At 47.2% G+C, this 20193-nt stretch overlaps 1 protein-coding gene across 5 annotated transcripts in view; it reads right to left on the bottom strand.

The window, feature by feature from the left end:
- Nucleotides 1–20193, bottom strand: part of LOC140467247 (DENN domain-containing protein 2D-like) — an 89196-nt gene that overhangs the window by 63783 nt on the left and 5220 nt on the right. For 2 of the 5 annotated variants that reach the window (XM_072563483.1, XM_072563484.1), the window contains exon 2: nt 2386–2522. In XM_072563483.1, the coding sequence (XP_072419584.1) occupies nt 2386–2522 (137 nt within the window). Of the gene's footprint in view, nt 1–2385; nt 2814–2865; nt 3242–20193 lie in introns of those variants that run through there. The other 3 variants (XM_072563485.1, XM_072563487.1, XM_072563486.1) reach the window with 3 other exon arrangements.

Raw genomic sequence — 20193 nt, 5'->3', positions numbered from 1 at the left:
AAACCCCGACCAGCTCTCGTCTGGTGGCTCCACAGGGGAGTGTGCCACCTCAGACACTCCAGTGTGGCTGTGTCAGGCTGGTGCTCCTGATGACAGGGTGGACTCAAGGTCAGGGGTTATCTTCCAAGGGAAGGGTACAGCCTTTGTCAGTGGTGTACCCCCTCTATTTGGGACAGAGTACCCAAGTAGGAGTATTCAACATTTCCACCCCACCCCACCCCTCCACCCACCACCCCCCCCCCCCGCCTCACTGCAAGCATACCTGTCAGGACTTTGCTGGTGTTTTCTGCATGAGGCGATTCTCCCCCCCCTCCCCCCCCCACTTCCCAACTCGATAAGACCCTTAGGGGCCTCAGTTAGCCCCCAAGCAGGGAGACTGTCCTTGATCTTTCCTGCCCTAATGCTCCAAACTGAGCCTTCCCAACCCACTATCCCACTCCTGCCAGACTCCTGGATCACTTCTGAGGGTGAGCATTAAAATCACATAGCACCCAATCCAGCTCAACAGAACATTAACTCATTCATGGAATGTGGTTCAATCTCAGTGATTGATCTCACAATCTACCCTCCAGATCTATCAACACACCAACTCATACACCATTCCCAGCACCTCTTAGATTTACAATCCCACTCCATACATTACAGCAGTGGACTGGCAACTCAACTACACTGGCTTCAAACCACTACATCCTACTCCCACCGCCATTCAGTCTCTATCTAGTCATCCCTCACTGTTAGTCTCTTTCCCCTCAGTCCCTTTCCCCTTGTCCACTCTCCCCTCAATCCTTCATCCCTCAGTCCCTCACTATCAGCCCCTCTCCCACGTCACATTTCCCCTTCTTCCCTCAGTGCCTCCCCCCTCCCTCACCCCCTCAGTGCCTCCCCAATCAGTCCCGCACCCCTTCAGTGCCTCCCTCCTCTCCCTCACAGCCTCCCCCCTCGGGTCCCTCACCCCCTCAGTGTCTCCCCCCCCCTCGGTCCCACACCCCCTCAATGCCTCCCCCTCTCCCCTCTCAGTGCCTAACCCCCCTCCCTCAGTGCCCTCACCCTGTCAGTCCCCTCCCTCAGTGCCCTCCCCCTCTCCCTCACTCCCTCCCCCCTCCCTCACCCCCTCAGTGCCTCCCCCTCCCTCACCCTCTCCCCCTCAGTCCATCAGTGCCTCCCCTCTCCCTCACACCCTCAGTGCCCTCCCCCCACCCCCCCGGTGCCCTCCCCCCACCCTCACCCCTTAGTGCCACCCCCCACCCTCACCCCCTCAGTGCCACCCCCCTCTCCCTCACCCCCTCAGTGACTCCCCCCATCCTCACCCCCTCAGTGACTCCCCCCAACTCCCTCAGTGCCTCCCCCCACTCCCTCACCCCCTCAGTGCCTCCCCCCACTCCCTCACCCCCTCAGTGTCTCCCCCCCACTCCCTCAGTGACTCCCCCCCATCCTCACGCCCTCAGTGACTCCCCCCCACTCCCTCACCCCCTCAGTGCCTTCCCCCCCACTCCCTCACCCCCTCAGTGTCTCCCCCCCACTCCCTCACCCCCTCAGTGTCTCCCCCCCACTCCCTCAGTGACTCCCCCCCATCCTCACCCCCTCAGTGACTCCCCCCCATCCTCACCCCCTCAGTGACTCCCCCCCACTCCCTCACCCCCTCAGTGCCTTCCCCCCCACTCCCTCACCCCCTCAGTGCATCCCCCCCACTCCCTCAGTGACTCCCCCCCACTCCCTCACCCCCTCAGTGCCTTCCCCCCCACGCCCTCAGTGACTCCCCCCCATCCTCACCCCCTCAGTGCCTTCCCCCCCACTCCCTCACCCCCTCAGTGCCTTCCCCCCCACTCCCTCAGTGCCTTCCCCCCCACTCCCTCACCCCCTCAGTGCCTTCCCCCCCGCTCCCTCACCCCCTCAGTGCCTTCCCCCCCGCTCCCTCACCCCCCCCGAGCCTTCCCCCCCGCTCCCTCACCCCCCCCCGCTCCCTCACCCCCCCCCCGCTCCCTCACCCCCCCCCGAGCCTTCCCCCCCGCTCCCTCACCCCCTCAGTGCCTTCCCCCCCGCTCCCTCACCCCCTCAGTGCCTTCCCCCCCGCTCCCTCACCCCCCCCGAGCCTTCCCCCCCGCTCCCTCACCCCCCCCGAGCCTTCCCCCCCGCTCCCTCACCCCCCCCCACTCCCTCCTCCCCCTCAGTGTCTCTCCCCCTCTCCCTCACCGACTCCCCCTCTCCCTCCCCCTCACTCTCTCCCCCTCCCCCCCTCACTCTCTCCCCCTCCCCCCCTCACTCTCTCCCCCTCCCCCCCTCACTCTCTCCCCCTCACTCTCTCCCCCTTTCCCCCTCACCCTCTCCCCCTTTCCCCCTCACCCTCTCCCCCTTTCCCCCTCACCCCCTCCCCCGGTTATTGCTGACCTCTCTCGGTGCACTGGGATGCCCTTGCCCCGAGGCTCCTGCTCCTGCTCCTGCTCTGTCCATGCCAGGTCAGCCGCCTGAAGCTCCTGCGGAAAGCCGATGTGAGTTCACTCATTCCCCCGCCGCTCCGCTCCGCCCTGGAACACAGACACAGCGGCGTTACCGGGACACCGAGACACCGCAGCCCCGAGACACCGAGACACCGCAGCCCCGAGACACCGGGACACCGCAGCCCCGAGACACCGGGACACCGCAGCCCCGGGACACCGAGACACCGGGACACCGAGACACCGCAGCCCCGGGACACCGGGACACCGCAGCCCCGGGACACCGGGACACCGCAGCCCCGGGACACCGGGACACCGCAGCCCCGAGACACCGAGACACCGCAGCCCCGAGACCCCGAGACACCGAGACACCGCAGCCCCGGGACACCGAGACACCGCAGCCCCGGGACACTCCCGGACCCGTCACTCTCACCTGGCTGCCTACTCCCAGCTCTCGGTTTCCCGGCTCCGGCTCCTTTCTGAGCGCCTGCCCCACCCCGGGAACAGCGGCATCTCAACAACACAGCAACCCCCCCACCCCCCCAACAATAAACCGGAGTGGGGAGGGTGTGGGGGAGAGGGGTGAGCAGATGGAGAGGCAGGGAAGGGAGGGGGCGAAGTGGGTGAAGGAGAGGGAGTGGGGGGAGGAGACTGAGTTGGGAGAGGGAGTCGGGGGAGGAGAGGAGATCAGGGTGGGGGTAGAGAGGCAATGGGGAAGGGGTGAGAGATGAGGAAGGGGTACAAAGGGTTGGGGGTGACGAGAGGGTGTTAGGGTTGAAGAGTGGGTAGGGGGGTTTTGAGGTTGGGGAGGGGTTAGAGAGGGTGGAAGAGGGGGGTTTAGGAGAGACAACCCTCCTGGGGGTAAGGAGAGGTAGTTGAGGATGGGGTGCTGCCCTCAAGTGGGGAGAGTGTACATTGAGGGGTGGGCAAGCCTCCTGGTGATGGGGGGAGGTAGTGGTTAAGGGAGGTTGAACCCAAGGGAAGGGAGTTGAGGAGTTTGCAGCCCTCCTGGATTGACGATGATGGCCACTCCAGCAGGACCTCCATGGATAGAGTGTTGAGGAGAGGGAGAAACAAGCCAGGAACCCCCAACCTGAAACCCCAGTGCAGCAGATATTATTTAAACCAGATGCCAGAAGACTTTGGGAGTCAGATTTCTGAAGGGGGATTAATTACGCCTCTGGGATAGCTGGTGGCTTGTTTATGTCCAATGTTGGAAATAAGGATAATGGGAATTCTGGATCTAGTACAGAGGTGTGGTGTATAGATAGGAATTAACTGCAGATAGGATTAAAGGAGATTAGATTTATCTTCCCTCTTTTATAAAACATTGAAGTGTGGCTCAATTCAGGTTTTTCAAGATGATTAAGTGAATGGGTTGGATAATTCGAAACAAAGACATGTCATTACCTTAAGATTTGAGATTGGATGAGGTGGGATGGTGTCAGGAAGTTGTTCTTCATAGAAAGGATAGTGCAATATCCTCCCCCAAAATCTTGTTTTGGAGGGTGTGGGCAACACAATTTAACATTTCAAGATTAAAGTGATGTTGAGTAAAAGATCTGAATTGAAGGAGATGAACATAAATAAACAAATATAGCGTCCGGCTTGAGCGGCCAAATGAGTTTTTCTTGTCTCTATTTCTGTATGAATAAATTTGCAAGTGCTTTACGATGACGAGTAAACGGAGAGGTTTGTCGTGATGCTGTGGTAAATGGCTTTGTGTTGTAACCAATTTGGGAAGTTGCTTAAGAACTGGTTGCAAAGGGGTAAACAGGTTAATTTGATTGATGTTGAGTTGCAGTATACTGCTGCAGTTGTTGAATACAAGACCATTAGTTTGTGGATCGGGTGGACTTCGTTTGTGAACCTGGGGAGTTGTGTTGGCCTGGCTGGATTGCTGCATTCCACTGTTAGCTGAACATCAAGTATTCGTGACACAGCTTGCCTGACTGACTGAAGCAATCTCTGAATTGTGGGACAGTTCACAGTACACTGTCAGCAAACAGCTTGTACCATTAACTTTATATTTAAAATAAGGATAGCCTCATATAATGCCAAAAATCTCTATGAATCAACATAATTTGGGAACTGAAATTAATGTGTGAATGAACTTATGCAAGAAACACAGTCAAACACAGCCTTTGGAAAACCACCAATTTTTCTTCGTGCTTTTGGTTTGGGATTTTATTGCATCTAATTTGGGTGCGTTCATTGTTGCTCATGGCTTTCCCTCTATCTGCACATCAGTAGGATCTCACTTCCTCCACTTTTATCCTACACAGTCCATCTGTGATACTTTCACTTCCCTAAAGCAATTCTTTCTTTGTTGAATCTCAATATCACTTACTATCAATGTGTTCCCTCCCTCTCTCTCTTTAATATGCTTTGGACTGAATTTCTCTGCCAATGATTTACTTCTGCCACCAGGAGTTACAGTGAGTTGACATCCCTCTGGCAGGCAATGGGTATCATTTTGTTATCGGTGACTAATTAACGTGCCATTTTCCAGGTGAGGTTTGTGCCCCATCTACTGAATCAGTTGGAGAGTTTGGCAGTGTTCTTGCTAACAGTGGCCTTGCTGGGGCTGAACCAGAGTATCCCAATAACTGCATCCTAACAGCCATGTAGATATCTAGGGCTAGGTAGGCAAGCACTGGTGACTGGGAGGCTGGAAGCTGTGGTGCACAAGCAGCCTGTTTAGGTAGTCATCACTGACAAAGAGTCCTCTGTGGGCCACAGAGGTCATCTCCTCTCTACTGTCCTGCCTATGAATTTCCTCATTGTTTCGCCATGGGGTGGTAGTGCTTTCCTGATGTAGGCAAATGCCCACAGAGACAAGAAGTGGCCCTGAATTGGCCACTTGAGTCCTTTGATTGGCAATGCCATGAGGTTGCCTATTGGGCATGGCGTCCAGGAGATATTGGACTCTATTGCCAATCCTCCCAACTCATTGTTGTATTTGCAGATATATTCTGTTTTGCTCAAAAAGCACACAACCTGTGGGCAGTCAGTCAATGTGACATTTTACCTTTTGTAAGGTCATCTTTTTTAATCCACTGATAAAACCTTAAATTATTTCAGGGCTGTGACTTCAAACAAATTCTGGGGTTTACATATTAATCATTGAAATCTGCTTCCCCTTTCTAAGTGATTCAAGACTTAACAGCCATCTAGGTTTGACTAATACATCGTATCAGCTGTAAGACACTTTGATCTTTTACGTATAAAGCCTGCCCCACTAGCTACCTGACGAATGAGCAGTGCTCCAAAAGCTTGTACATTCAAATAAACCTGTCAGACTATAACCTGATATTGTGTGATTTTTAACTTTGTCCACCCCAGTCCAATGCCAGCACGTACGCATCATCTCCAACATGCAGGGAATGTTCAGCCCAAAAGTATGCTCTTTTCCTCTGTCTGTCTCTGCATTTTTGCTGTTGTGTCACTCTCCCTTCTGTTGTTGCTCTGTTTGTCTCTCACTCTCTGACCCTCTCCCTGACTGTTTTCCTCTCTCCATTACTCACCTAATGTCTCTCTTTTTGTCTTTCCTTCCACTTTAAAAATGGTTATTCCTTTCTGCTGTCCTTCCCAAACAGGTTTCCCTCTCTCCTATTTCAGGTCTACCATTGTTATCCCTCCCCAGTGTATCTCTTTCAACAATTCCTATAGCAGGGACTTTGTAAAGTAAAATCACATTTTTCTCTCTCTGTCTCTCTCTCTCTCCCTCTAGGTACACTGCGTGCACACTACTTAATCCTGTTTTGTATCACTGTCTGTGTCTCACAAGCAGATTCCAGGAAGGATTAATAACTTTCGTTGAACGTATTCCCAGAGATTTCACCACGTCACCTTCTGCACTAAATTTTTTCCCACCTTCAACCTTTTAATAGCTAATAAACAAATGTATTAAAAAATTAGAACATTGTGTTTAAAGGCCCAGTAAAGTTTCTCTTGGGTTGCTCAGCGTCATCCTTGTGATTAATCTCCAATTCCTGGAAATGCCAGGAGGATTAGTAGCAGTCACTGCTAACTCCCTCCAGTTCTACCTCTCCTCTCTAGTCTCCCGCCATCACCTCCCCATCTCCTCCCAACTCTGCTCACTCCTCCTCCTCACCCACACCTCTCACTCGTGCCCTCAATCTCCGTAAATGTATGCCAGGATGCCAAAGTTCAGGAAGTGTTTCTCTCAAGTGGAGAAATTCAGGAGTAAAGTCAGGGGTTGAGGGGGCTGCCAAGGGACCAAAATAACTTAATTATGTGAGGAAGGCGGGTGATGGAGGTTGGGAGAGGATGAGACACACAGTCCAAATCCACTTTGCCCGATTCCAGTAAAACACAATCTTCTGTTCCCCACCCTGCCCTTCACTTTCCAGCTCTGAATCTGTTTGGTTACATTGTACAATTCCAAAGATCACAGCATGTATGTTTATTGTGCAAGTGTAAATATTTGTTATCTTTTATATTTGCAGCCATTTGTTGTGGTCTGGAGTTGCCAATCCTACTGGGTCATGCTGCTGTCTGATAAACTAAAATTTATCAGAGAGTATAAAGGGAGAAACTGTTCCCACTTGTAAATAATTGAGAACCACAGGGCATCGCTTTAAAATGCTTTGCAAAACAAGCAAGTGCAAGGTGACAAAAAATATTTTTAAAAATTCATTTGTGAGATGTGGGAGTTGCTGGCTGGGCCTAGCATTTATTGCCTGTCCCTAGTTACCCCTTGGGAAGGTGGGGCTGAGCTGCTGCCTTGAACTGCTGCAGTCCACCTGCTGTAGGTTTACCCATAATGCCATCTGGGAGAGAATGTTCACGCTGCGAGTAATTAGGGTGTGGAGTGTGTTGGAGACAGGTTAACTTGAGGCATTGGATAATTATTTAAAAAGGAACAATATACCAGGGAAAAGGAACAATATACCAGGGAAAAGGCAGGAGATTGGAACCAAGTTAAAAAGCTCAGTGTGTCGTCCTGCACCATCTTGCTAATCTGTGACACTGCTGCAAGCAACTCTGGAGAAAAATTTAAAAAGGACAGACATTTGACAAAAGATGTGCTTTATTTATTTTCTTTGAACGTTTTCAATAGATCTTCTTGAACTATTGGACCGATAGGAAAAAGGCTATTTGACTGGAATTGATCAATGGGGGTAACCACAAATCTGTTGCTAACTGGGATATAAAGATGGTGTAATGTATGTGCCAGTGGGGGATAGATAGGGGCCAAGGGTTGATGGGAGAATGGAGGTCAAAGGTCGGAGTAAATCACTGAAGGCCGGGGACAATGGGGGGTGGGTAGGGGGTTGATGCGAACCGGGGCTTGGTGGCCCTTTGGGCAAGAAGCCATGTGGTAAAAGCTCCTGAAATTCATCCCACTAGAGAAGGCAGTCCTCTTATCTGGGCTGACCTCAGTTGTGTATTTGTAGGAGGTGGTTGGCGGGGAGGGAGCTTCATTAATTCTCCCTCTTGACCTTTGTTACTTTACCTGTCATGACAGCTAGCAAAGGCACCACGCTGTAAAACAAACAACCCAGAGCCTGCGGCACTGCCAGGCAGGTGTGGTCTGGTGTTTGGTTTCAGCTCTGCCTCAACGTGTCTGTACAAACTACCAGAACTAGAACTGAATAAAAACAAATACATTTCACAGAGGGAACTGGGGCAGAGGTTAAAGAGTCAGGGGTGGGAGCAGCTTTGGAAGAGGGGAATGGCAAGACCCCTCAGTGTTAAACAAATACCTTGCCCACAACTGTACAATTTCCACAGGCCAGACCCCTGTTGAGGCAGTGCTGATCGGTGAGACATACTGATAGTGGGCACTCACCCACACTCCCATGGTTGATACCATCCATTATCTTGATCAACTTTGCTTCCATTAATATTTGATCAATAGCATCTTCTTTTTCAAATTCTGATCTGCTGCACTCAATATGTGAACAGGCCTTTCCCTGTGCTGATGAACGAGTCACTCTTCACTAATTCACTGATATCCTTTGGGAAGGGAAATCTGCCCTTCTTACCCAGTCTGGCCTGACTACAGATTAAGTGTTGACTATGAACTGGCTTCTGCAATGGTCCAGCAAGCCACACAGCTCAAGGGTGATTGAAGATTGGCAGCCAATCCCACAATCCCAAAACAGTGAAGATAGAAAAGTTCCCCCTGTCCTTAAGGGGCTCAACAGCTTCTGACTTGCTTTGTAGCCCCTAGCTGAAGGGGAGAATTGATGGAATCTGGAAGCCTGTTGGTCACTGCTTTGCCTCAGTAACTCAGCTGTACAGTGTGAAGAGAGGACTCAACCGACCAAAGAAGTGGTTTGGATGAGTCTGGACTTCCTCTGAATTCTAGATCCTGACCAAGTCAAATCTGGATGGAGCAAATAAAGAGCCAAAAATGAGAAAGGCTCACCAGGAAAGAAACTCAATGCTCTCATTATTTTATTCTCTGACGGATACAGGTGTCACTGGCTGGACGAGTATATATTGTCTGTCACTAGTTGCCCTTGTCAAAGATGGAGGCTTGTTGAACCGATGTGGTCTATGTGTGTAGGTTGACCCACAATACCCCTAAGGGAGGGACTTCCAGGATTTCATTCAGTGACAGTGAAGGGACGGTGATATATTTCCAAGGGAGGATGCTGAGTGGCTTGAAGCTGGAACTGATGCTGTTCCATGTATCTACTGCCCTTGTCCTTCTATATGGAAGTGGTTATGGGTTTGGAAAGTGCTGTCTGAGGAGGTTTGGTGGGTTTCTGAAGCGTACTTTGGAGATGGTACACACTGCTGTTACTGAACATCGCTGGCGAAGGGACTATGTTTGAGGGTGTGGTGCCAATCAAGCAATAATTTGACAATAAATGAAAGGAATTTGGTTATGAGTGCAGAGCTTCGGAGGGACTAGGTTAATCTGTTGACACATAGATGCTCTGTGACGGATGTGAACTCCCTCAAGTGGTTAGTTTGTGATGTTGATTAAAAAAATTCCTGGTTTGAAACCAATCAGCTCTATGTGTTACAGCTGGGTATAGATCTGTACATTAAAATAGCTATGGTCAGCCTGATGGTTATCAGTACATTCTGCAGGTTCCACCAGATGACTGGACACTGGAGAAGGATGGAGTCTTCCATTCCAGAATTCCCACTGCCTGGGATCCGAGCACAGCCAACTGAGTCCTGTTATGGGGTGGAAGTGGTGACAGGCTGCAGTTGAATAACATACCCAGGTTTGCAACATAAGAAGGGACAGGATTACAAATAGGTTCCTCCTACTCTCACCGATTCTATCTTTCAGCCAGATATCAGCTAGCCAAAGCCTCACTCAGGCTTTTGCACAATGTCGCCAACAAAAATAAATTGATTGGTCTCAGTTTTGAAAGTTCAGGTTGACCCCCAAACCTGACCCAGCCTGCATTCACATCCTTTCTGGGGTTGAGAATTAGATCATTTGACCTGTCAATGTGTTGACAGTGGGTTTTTGCATCGGAGGAAGTGGTGAGTGAGAGAGACATCGTTGATGCAGCTGGAAACAGCGGAAAGCTGCAAGTGTATTGAACAACCCAACAGCCCATGAGATGCAAATGAGCTAGAAATGAAATGACTGCAGCACCCCTCCCCCAAGATTAGGCTACTTACAGTGTGGAAGCAGGCCCTTCAGCCCAACAAGTCCACACCGCCCCGCTGAAGAGCAACCCACCCAGACCCATTCTCTTACCACTACAGGCAATTTAGCATGGCCAATTCACCTAACCTGCACATCTTTGGACTGTGGGAGGAAACTGGAGCACCCGGAGGAAACCCACGCAGACACGGGGAGAATGTGCAAACTCCACACAGACAGTTGCCTGAGGGGGGAATTGAACCTGGGTCTCTGGCACTGTGAGGCAGCAGTGCTAACCACTGTGCCACCGTGCTGCCCAGACATGGTTATAAAGATGTGGCACCTCTAAAACTGCCAGTTGCAAATTTGAACCTGATATATTGAGCATGCAGGAAGGACACCCATGGGAAGGTAACAGGGTCTTCTTTAATGAGGGAGGCCAGGTACTGAGTCATCATTGGGTCCAGGATTTCAACTGAACTGCAGCCTTTCACCACTCTGAAAGGACTCAGAGCTGGAGGAGGCCTACAACAGTTCAGGACATCGTGCTGGCTTTAGGGTGTCTGTGTTGGTCAACAGGAGACAAGCTCCGACAAGAAGATCTTGGACCTCCACCAGCCTTGAGTTTCCTACACTCTCCCATCGCACTACACTCTCCATCTCACTACACTCTCCATCCCACACCACTCTCACTCCCCATACTCTCTCCCTGCCCACCAGGTACAGTTGCAGTAAAATTTCCCAACTCTTATCCTCCAACCCCATTGAAATAAGGGCCAACATTCCATTAGCCTTCCTGATTAACTGCTGCAACTGGGTGCCAGCTTTCTGTGTTTCATGCACAAGACCATCCAAGTTCCTTTGTGTTGCAGAGTTCTGCAATTTTTCTTCATTTAAATAATACTCTGGTCTTTTCTTTTCCCTTCCAAAATGAACAATTTTACATTTTCCCACATTAGACTCCATTCGCCAATTATTTTTTCACTTTCTTTACTTATCAATATCTCGCTGTAAACTGTTTCTACCCTTCTCACAACTTGCCTTTCCAACTATTTTTGTATCACCTGAAAATTTGGCTATAGTACGTTTACTTCCTTGCTCCAAGTCATTAATATATATTGTAAACAGTTGCGGTCCCACACTGATCCTTGTGGAACCCGTCTGGTTACAGGTTTCCAACCAGAAAACCAACCACGCATCACCACTCATTGTTTCCTGCCCATGAACCAATTCTCTATCCACACCAATATATTGCCTCCTTCACTATGGGATCTCATCTTATGACTTAACCTTTTGTCAGGTACCTTGTCACGCTCCTTCTGACGTCCAAATACAACACATCTGTTGGTTCCCCTCTATCAACTCTGTTTGAGATTTCTTCAAAGAACTCTGACAAAATAGTTAGTCAGGATTTCCCTTTCAGGAAGCTATGTGATTTTCCAAATGTTTTATTACATTGTTCTGCTATTCAAAGTATCCCCACCCTATAACCTGATGCAAAATAACTGTTTATATGCTTGTATTTCTGGAAGGCTATTTTTATCTTTTAATGTGAAGACTGATGCAATGTATTTATTCAACTCCTCTGCCATTTCCTGGTTCCTCAGTATAATCCCTAGCTTCATTCTCTAAAGGGCCCATGTTCATTTTGACCTCTCTATTTCTTTCTATCTATATATTTTAAGAAGTTCTTACTATCCAATTTTATAATATTTTTTAGTTTACTCTCATAGTTTAGTTTCTCCCTATTTTTTGGTCTTCCTTTATTAGCTTTTAAAATGTTTTCACTCCTCTGGTTTACCGCGACAGGTAAACATAATAACACAATGGTTGCACTTCGATAACACAATGGTTGCATTCTCATGCAATCCTGCATTATAGTAAAAGAGTGCTTTAGAAACAACACATCACCACATTACAGCCAGCACACGTTTTAAAAATCTGCACTTTAAAAAGTGTCCCCAATTTGTCAATTGTGTTACAATGAGTTTGCATTAATGAAATGCACATTATATCAGAATGACCTGTAATCTTGTCACATTCCTTTTTTTCCCCTTTCAATCTGATACTATCCTTAGCCTCCTTGGGGAACTATGGCTGGTTTATCCCCTTCTTAAAATACTTCTGGAATTCCTTTGCCGTGAGTCATGAGCTTATTTTCTAAAATGTCTGTCATTATTCCTCAACTGTCTTTTCTGGTAATCTCACTTCCCAATTCACTCCAGCTAACTCTGCCCCATTCCTTTGTAATTACCTTATTTAAATTTGTCACAGTTATTTCTGATTTAAGTTTCTCAGTCTCAAATAGAATGCTGAATTCTTCCATGTTATGGTCACTATTTCCTTGGGGATCTTATACACTGAGATCATTGATTAAATCTGATTATTAAATTTTACTTGGTCCAAATAAACTGGATCCCTGGTTGGGTCTACAGCATGTTGTTCTGGGAAACAGTCCCGAATGCTCTCTGAGTTCCTCCTTGTGGCTAGCTCCGTAAATTTGAGCTTCCCAAATTACATGAAGATTAGAAGCACTCATGTTTGATGCACTGACTTTGTTAGATGGCTTCATGATCTGCTGATTTATTCTCTGTCCTACGATACAGTTACTGTTAGCTGAGTGAACAGCAGGTTCAGTAGAATAGGTAAATAATTTGGAATCCAGCCTAGTTACGTAAAATTATTATTAAATGAGCATGACGGTTCTAGCGAAAGAAGGGTCTGTGCCAGCTGACTTCACAGAGTGAGGGAACTAGGAAGGAATGTGGTTGTACTTTCACCTCTGAGTCAGATAGCTGTGTATTCAATTTTCGCTTGAGGTTTTTGAGTGTCGAATGACAATTGACACTCCCAGTGCAATGGCGAGTGATGCAATCAGGTAAGACAGAGTCTTTCAGCACGGAAGCAGGCTCTTCGTTCCAATTCATCCATGCCAATCACGTTTCCTAAACTTGAACTTGTTCTATTTGCCTGCACCCCTTTAAATCTTTTCTATCCACAGACCTAAACCTCCGTCTACCTGCTCAGGTTGATGTGCTAGATCCCAGGGTTACCAGATCATAGAATCCTAACAATGTGAAAGCAGGCCATTCAGCCCATTGAGTTCTCACCGACTCTCTGAAGAGCATCCCACCCAATCCCTGTAACACTGCATTACCCATGGCTCAGCTACCTAGCCAACACATCCCTGGATAATATGGGCATTTTAGCATGGCCAATCCACCTTACCTGCACATCTTTGTGCTGTGGGAGGGAACCAGAGCACCTGGAGGAAACCCACACAAAAAGAAGGAGATTGTGCAAACTCTATACAAATAGTTTCCTGAGGGTAGAATCGAACCTGGGTCCCTAGCAATATGAGGCATTAGTGCTAACCACTGAGCCACCATGCCATTGGCAAATTCTCAATGTTTTGGCCAATATGTACCCTAAATCAATCTTCCTAAGGCAGATTGGCTGGTTAGAATCACGTGGCTATTCGTGGGTTATCGCTTTGCATAAAATGCCTGCTGTGTTTTCTATGTTACAACAGCAACTACACTTCACTATTGGGTGTAAAGCACTTCAGGGTGAGGTTGTGTTGGGTGCTATATAGTTGCAAGTTTCTGTTGTCCTTTAGATGTAATTTCAAGAAACCTGCAAGAATTTCTGTGACTTACTGCAGAACTGCGCGAGTAATTTGGTAACTTCCTGAGGGTTCACTAGGCCGAGGGCTGCTCTTTGCTTTGCGATTTGTTTGCTCCTATTTGTCACTGGTGGAGTATTTTTAAGCTGCTTTTTATATTCACACTTTTGAACCACAGAAATTTCTGTGAGTTCTATCACTCCAGGTCACCGTGTTATTGTAAATATGGCACATGAGCCAGGACCAAGATACTGATCAAAGTGAAGCACTGCTGGCAAGCGAAAGTATCAACATACTTATAACGTGTGACATCAAGTACATTGGAAACTGCAGCATCATAAATAAACATCAAACACACTGGTAAAATGGTCAGATCAGGCAGCTAGCTTACATGGACAAGCATTTCATGTTTCAGACTTTCTTCAGGAAAGTTTAAATCCAAACCACAGATCTAACAGCTTTTACAGAAATACAAAGGCAGGCAAAGCAGGGGTGGGGATAGAACAAATGGAAAGTTCTGGGATAGTGTGGAGAGGAGGAGCAACTAAATGACTGAAGGTGTAATGGCATGAGTGGGAAAGAAGCTGGTGATGGGCCAAGAAAATTAGAAGTTAGGTGAAGAGCAGGTTTAAATGCAGCAACATCTGCATTCTGACAATAAAAAGGCGCAATGTTCTGGTTTAAATTTATCAAATCCATGTTTATATTATACAGGAGATATACAATAAAATCTTTGTGACTATCTGAATGTCTTTTGTTGTCTAAATTAATATATGGATATCAGTCTGTTAACCATTTGTGTGCTGCTGGTTGACCCACAATGCCCTGAGGGAGAGAATTCCAGGATTTTGACCCAGTGACACTGAAGGGATAGAGATATATTTCCAAGTCAGGATGGTGAATGGCTTAGAGGGGGACTCGCAGGGGGTGGTGTTCCCATGTATCTGCTGCCCTTGTTCTTCGAGATGGTAGAGGTCGTTGGTTTGGAAGGTGTTGTTGAAGGAATCTGGATAGTTGCTGCAGTACATCTTGTAAATGGTAACTATATGTCAGTGGCAGAGTGAATAAATGTTGCGGGCTGCTTTGTCCTGGGTGGCGTCAAGCTCCTTGAATGCTATTGGAGCGGCAAGTGGGAAACATTCCATCACGTTCCTGTCTTGTACCTTGGAGATGATGGACAGGCTTGGGGGAGTCAGGAGGTGAGTTCCTCACTGCAGAATCCCTAGACTCAGACTTGCTCTGGTAGCTACCATGTTGATATTGTAAGTCCAATCGAGTTTCTGGTTAACAGTAACTCCCAGGTTGTGGACAGTTGGGGATTTAGTAATTGTATTGTTATGAAATGTCAAGAGGTGATAGTTATGACTTTTTTGTGTTGGAGATAGTCATCATCTGGCATTGGGGTGGGGTCAATATTACTTGTACTTGCCAGCCCATACCTGGACCTTCTCCAGATCATGCTGCATTGGAGCATAGATAACGTCAGTATCTGAGCAATTGAACAAGGTGCTACACATGGCAGAGGAGTTAAATAAATATTTTGCACTCACCTTCACAGTTAAAGACACTAATTTCTTTAAAGATCTCTAAATATTCAAAGGTAAAAGGAGAAGAGGAAATAAATACTTGAATGAAAGAGATAGGAAACTTAGGAAGGGAAAACCAGAAAGTCCCCTAGTCCTGATGGATTACATTTTAATATAATAAAGGAATTAGCCACAGAGATAGTGTAATGCATTGGTAGTAATCCTTCAAGCATTGGAACACTGGCTCAGTGGTTAACCTCTGCTGCCTCACAGCACCAGGGACCCAGGTTTGATTCCACCTTTGGGTGACTGTCTGCATGGAGTTTACACGTTGTCCCTGTTTCTGTGTGGGTTTCCTCTGGGTGCTCTGATTTCCACTCACAGGCCAAAGATGTGCAGGTTAGATGGATTGGCAATGCTCCTTTGCCCGTAGTGCCCTGGGATGTGCAGGCTCGGTGGATTAGCCACAGGAAATGCAAGGCCACAGTGATATGGTGGGTCTGGATGGATGCTGTTTGGAGGGTAGTTGTGGACTTGACGGGCTGAATTACCTGCTTCTACACTGTAGGGATTGCATTAGAAAAAGTTGTTGATTCTGCGAAAGTCTCGGAGGATTGGAAAACTGCAAAAGTGACATTTTTTATTTAAAAAGGGAGGGAGCCAAAAAACAGTTGACAATAGGTCAGTTAACACCCACTGTTGGGAAAGTGTTAGAGTCAATTATAAAGGATGCAATGGCACAGCATTTAGACAAATATAAGCTGATCAAGCAGAGTCAGCATTACTTCATAAAGGTGCAATCATGCCTAATAAAAGACCAGAAAGTTGGGAAATAGAAGACATTTTTATGGAACTAATGGATTGCTCCAGAGGTTTGTGCAGGGTCCACAATTATTGACAATGATCAATTGGGCCAAGGGGCTGAGGAATGGCAGGTGAAATTTAATTTAGATAAATGCTGGGGCATTGCATTTGACAAAATTAACAAGGGCAGGTCATATACCCTGTACACTCATGACTATGCGGTCAAATTTTGTCCGACCTCCATCTATATATCCGCTGATGACACCACATTGCTTGCCAGGCATCATGCAGTGACAAGATAGAATACAGGAAAGAGATAGAGTGCTCGTTAACTTGGTGCACAGATAACAATCTCTCCCTCAATATCAGCAAAACTGAAGAGCTGATCATCGACTTCAAGAAGGACATGTGCCATCTTCATAAATGGAGATAGGGGTGGGATGGTTTAGAGTGTCAAGTTCCTAGGAGTGATGATCACCAACAATCTGTCCTGGACCACCCATGGTCAAGAAGGCCCAACAATGCCTCTTCGTTCTCAGGAAGTAATGTCCATGAGAACCCTCACCAACGTTTACAGATGCACCATTGGAAGCATTCTCTCTGGATGCATCACAGCTTGGCTTGGCAACTGCTCAGCCCAGGGCCATAAGAATCTACAGAAAGTTGTGAACACAGCCCAAACCAACATGCAAGCCAACCTTCCATCCATTGACTTCACCCATACTTCTCGGGACCACAGAAAGGCAACCATCATCATCAAAAATTACTCCCACCCCGGTTATAAACTCTTCCAACCTCTTTTGTTGGGGAGAAGAGCTTAAAAACACTAACCAATAGGTTCAAGAACAGCTTCTTCTCCGCTGTTATTGGACTTCTGGATAGACCTCCCAAATTTCAAATCTAATGTTAATCTTGCTTTTGTGCACCTTCTCTGCAGCTCTACGCTGTATTCCTCACTCTGTTCAATCACCCTATGATCTTTGTATGTTGTGATCTGTACTGCATGCAGAGCAAAGCTTTTCACTGTACCTAGGTACATATGGCAATAAGAGATCAAATCAAATCCAGTCACTTATACAATAGTAGGCTCCTCAATAGTGTTCTGGATTAGTGGTGCTGGAAGAGCACAGCAGTTCAGGCAGCATCCAAGTAGCTTTGAAATCGACGATTCGGGCACAAGCCCTTCATCAGGAATAAAGGCAGTGAGCCTGAAGCGTGGAGAGCCTTTATTCCTGATGAAGGGCTTGTGCCCGAAACATCGATTTCGAAGCTACTTGGATGCTGCCTGAACTGCTGTGCTCTTCCAGTACCACTAATCCAGAATCTGGTTTCCAGCATCTGCAGTCATTGTTTTTACCTCCTCAATAGTGTTGTTGAGCAGAGAGACCTGGGGCTCAGGTACACAGTGCTTTAAAATTTGTGTCACAGATAAATAGGATGTTTAAGAAGGTGTTTAGCACGCTTGTTTTCACTGATCAAACTACTGAGTATAGAAGTTGGGATGTCATGTTGAGGCTGTACGAGATGTTGGTGAGGCCACTTTTGAAGGACTGTGTACAGTTCTGATCGTTCTGCTATAGAAAGCATATTATTAAATTGGAGAGGGTGCAGAAAAGACTTGCAAGGATGTTGACTGGACTGGAGGGTTTGAGTTATAAGGAGAGGCCGGACAGGCTGGGACTTCTCTCGGTGGAACATCGGAGTTTGATGGATGACCTTTAGAGGTTTATAAAATAGTGACCGTGCACAGATAAGGTGAATAGCGAAAGTATTTTCCCTAGCGTGGCGGAGTTCAAAACTATATTTTTAAGATGAGAGGGGAAAGATTTAAAAGGGACCTGAGGGCAACCTTTTCACACAGAAGGTGGCTCCAAAATGAAAAGAACTGCCAGATGAAGTGGTAAATACAATTATGATGTTTAGATTACTTACAGTGTGGAAACAGGCCCTTCAGCCCAACAAGTCCACACCGACCCGCCAAAGCGTAACCCACCCAAACCCAATCCCCTACACCTAACACTACGGGCAATTTAGCATGGCCAATTCACCTAACCTGCACATCTTTGTGGATTGTGGGAAGAAACCAGAGCACCCGGAGGAAACCCACGCAGACACGGGGAGAATGTGCAAACTCCACACAGTCACCTGAGGCGGGAATTGAACTTGGGTCTCTGGCGCTATGAGGCAGCAGTGCTAACCACTGTGCCACCCACATTATAATTGCAACATTTAAAAGGCATTTGGATAAGAATATGAATAGGAAATGTTTAGAGGGATATTGGCCAAATGCAGGCAAATGGGATTAGCTTAGTTTGGGAAACTTGGTTGGCATGGATGAGGTGGACCGAAATGTCTGTTTCTGCGCTGTATGACTATGACTCTAATGATTTGGATGAGGAAACTGAATATTATAACCATCTTTACAGATGACACAAAAGTCTGTGGGAAAGCAAGTGGTAAGGAAACCACAATGAGCCGAGATTTGGAGATGCCGGTGTTGGACTGGGGTGTACAAAGTTAAAAATCACACAACACCAGATTATAGTCCAATAGGTTGAATTGGAAGCACACTAGCTTTCGGAGCGACGGTCCTTCATCAAGTGATTGTCAGGTGACAATCTCCTGATGAAGGAGCGTCGCTCCGAAAGCTAGTGTGCTTCCAATTAAACCTGTTGGACTATAACCTGGTGTTGTGTGATTTCTAACAATGAGCCTAGAGCGAGATATAGGTAGGTTACGTGAGTTGGCAAAACCTGGCAGTTGGAATGCAATGTGGAGAAATGTGAGGTTATGCAGTTTGCCAAGAAGAAATTTGGGGTGGAACAGCATTTAAATGGAGGAAGACTACGGAAAGCTGTAGATCAAAGGAATTTGGGTATCCTTGTGAACAGATTACAGAATGAAAACAGACACGTTCAGCAGGGAATGGGCAACGCAGATGGACTGTATGAGAAAGTCAACAGGTCTGGCAGCATCTTGGGAGAGAAACAGAGTTAATGTTTGAAATTCAGTAGGATTCTTCTTCAGACTGGACGGGTGTTGGAAAATGTTTTTTATCCTTGTGAGAGAGGCAGCAGCCCAGTGCAAAAGATAACAGGGTAGTTAAAGGAAATGAGAGAGAAAAATAAATAAGAAATGGGTGTCAATTAAGGAGTGAAACTAAGAGAATGGTTTCTCCCGACTATATACAAAACAAATCGAGGTAATTCTTTACCCACAGAAGGCTGTTAAAGCTGGGTTATTAAGAACATTCAAGGCCGAGACAGACAGAGTTTTAATCAATAAGGGAATCAAGGGTTATGGAAAAAAGGCAGGAACGTGGAGTTGTGGATGATCAGATCTCATTGGATGGCAGAGTCGATTTGATGGGCCGAATAGCCTACTTCTGCTCCTACATTTTATGTTCTAACATGGTGTGATCTTCCGTGAAATCCCACTTCTAACCTTTTGGTGGAGGAAGGTCATTGATGAAGCAGCTAAAGATGGTTGGGCCGAGGAAACTATCCTGAGTAATGCCTGCAGAGGTGTCCTGGAGCTGAGATGACTGACCTCCAACAACCATAGTCATCTTCCTCTTGTGCCAAGTATGACTCCAACTGTCGAATCATAGAATCAACCAGTGTAGAGTTGTTGGTCTAATTCCAATTTTGCTGGCACTCTTTGATGCCTCACTTTGTCAAATGAGGCCTTGAGGTCAAGGATAGTCAGTTCTACTGCACCTCTGCACTCTTTTGTCTATGTTTGAACAAAGTCTGTAATGAGGTCAGGAGCAGAGAGGACCTGGCAGAATCCAAACTGGACGCATGCGCAGGTTATTGCTGAGCAGGTGCTACTCGATAGCACTATTTATGAAAACTTCCATCACTTTACTGATGATCGAGAGTAGGCTGACAGGGCAGTAATTGTCTGGGTTGGATTCGTTCTGCTTTTATTGTATAGGACATACCTGGCAATTTCTAACATTATCGGGTAGATGTCAGTGTTGTGGCAGTATTTGAACAGCTTGGCCAGAGGAGCAGCAAGTTTCGGAGCACAAGCCTTCAGAACGATTGCTGGAATGTTGTCAGGCCCTGTAGCTTTTCCAGTATCCCATACCTCCAACCTTTTCTTGTGGAATGGATTGAAATGGATGGAGTCTGGCATCTGTGATGCCAGAGGATACTGAGATGAATCACCAATTTCACACTCTGGGCTGAAGATTGTTGCAAATGCATCAGC

This window comes from Chiloscyllium punctatum, chromosome 45, assembly GCF_047496795.1.
Source record: "Chiloscyllium punctatum isolate Juve2018m chromosome 45, sChiPun1.3, whole genome shotgun sequence".
Lineage (NCBI taxonomy): Eukaryota > Metazoa > Chordata > Chondrichthyes > Orectolobiformes > Hemiscylliidae > Chiloscyllium > Chiloscyllium punctatum.
The sequence above is the reverse complement of the archived record's forward strand: the minus strand, read 5'-3'. Positions and strand labels throughout refer to the sequence as shown.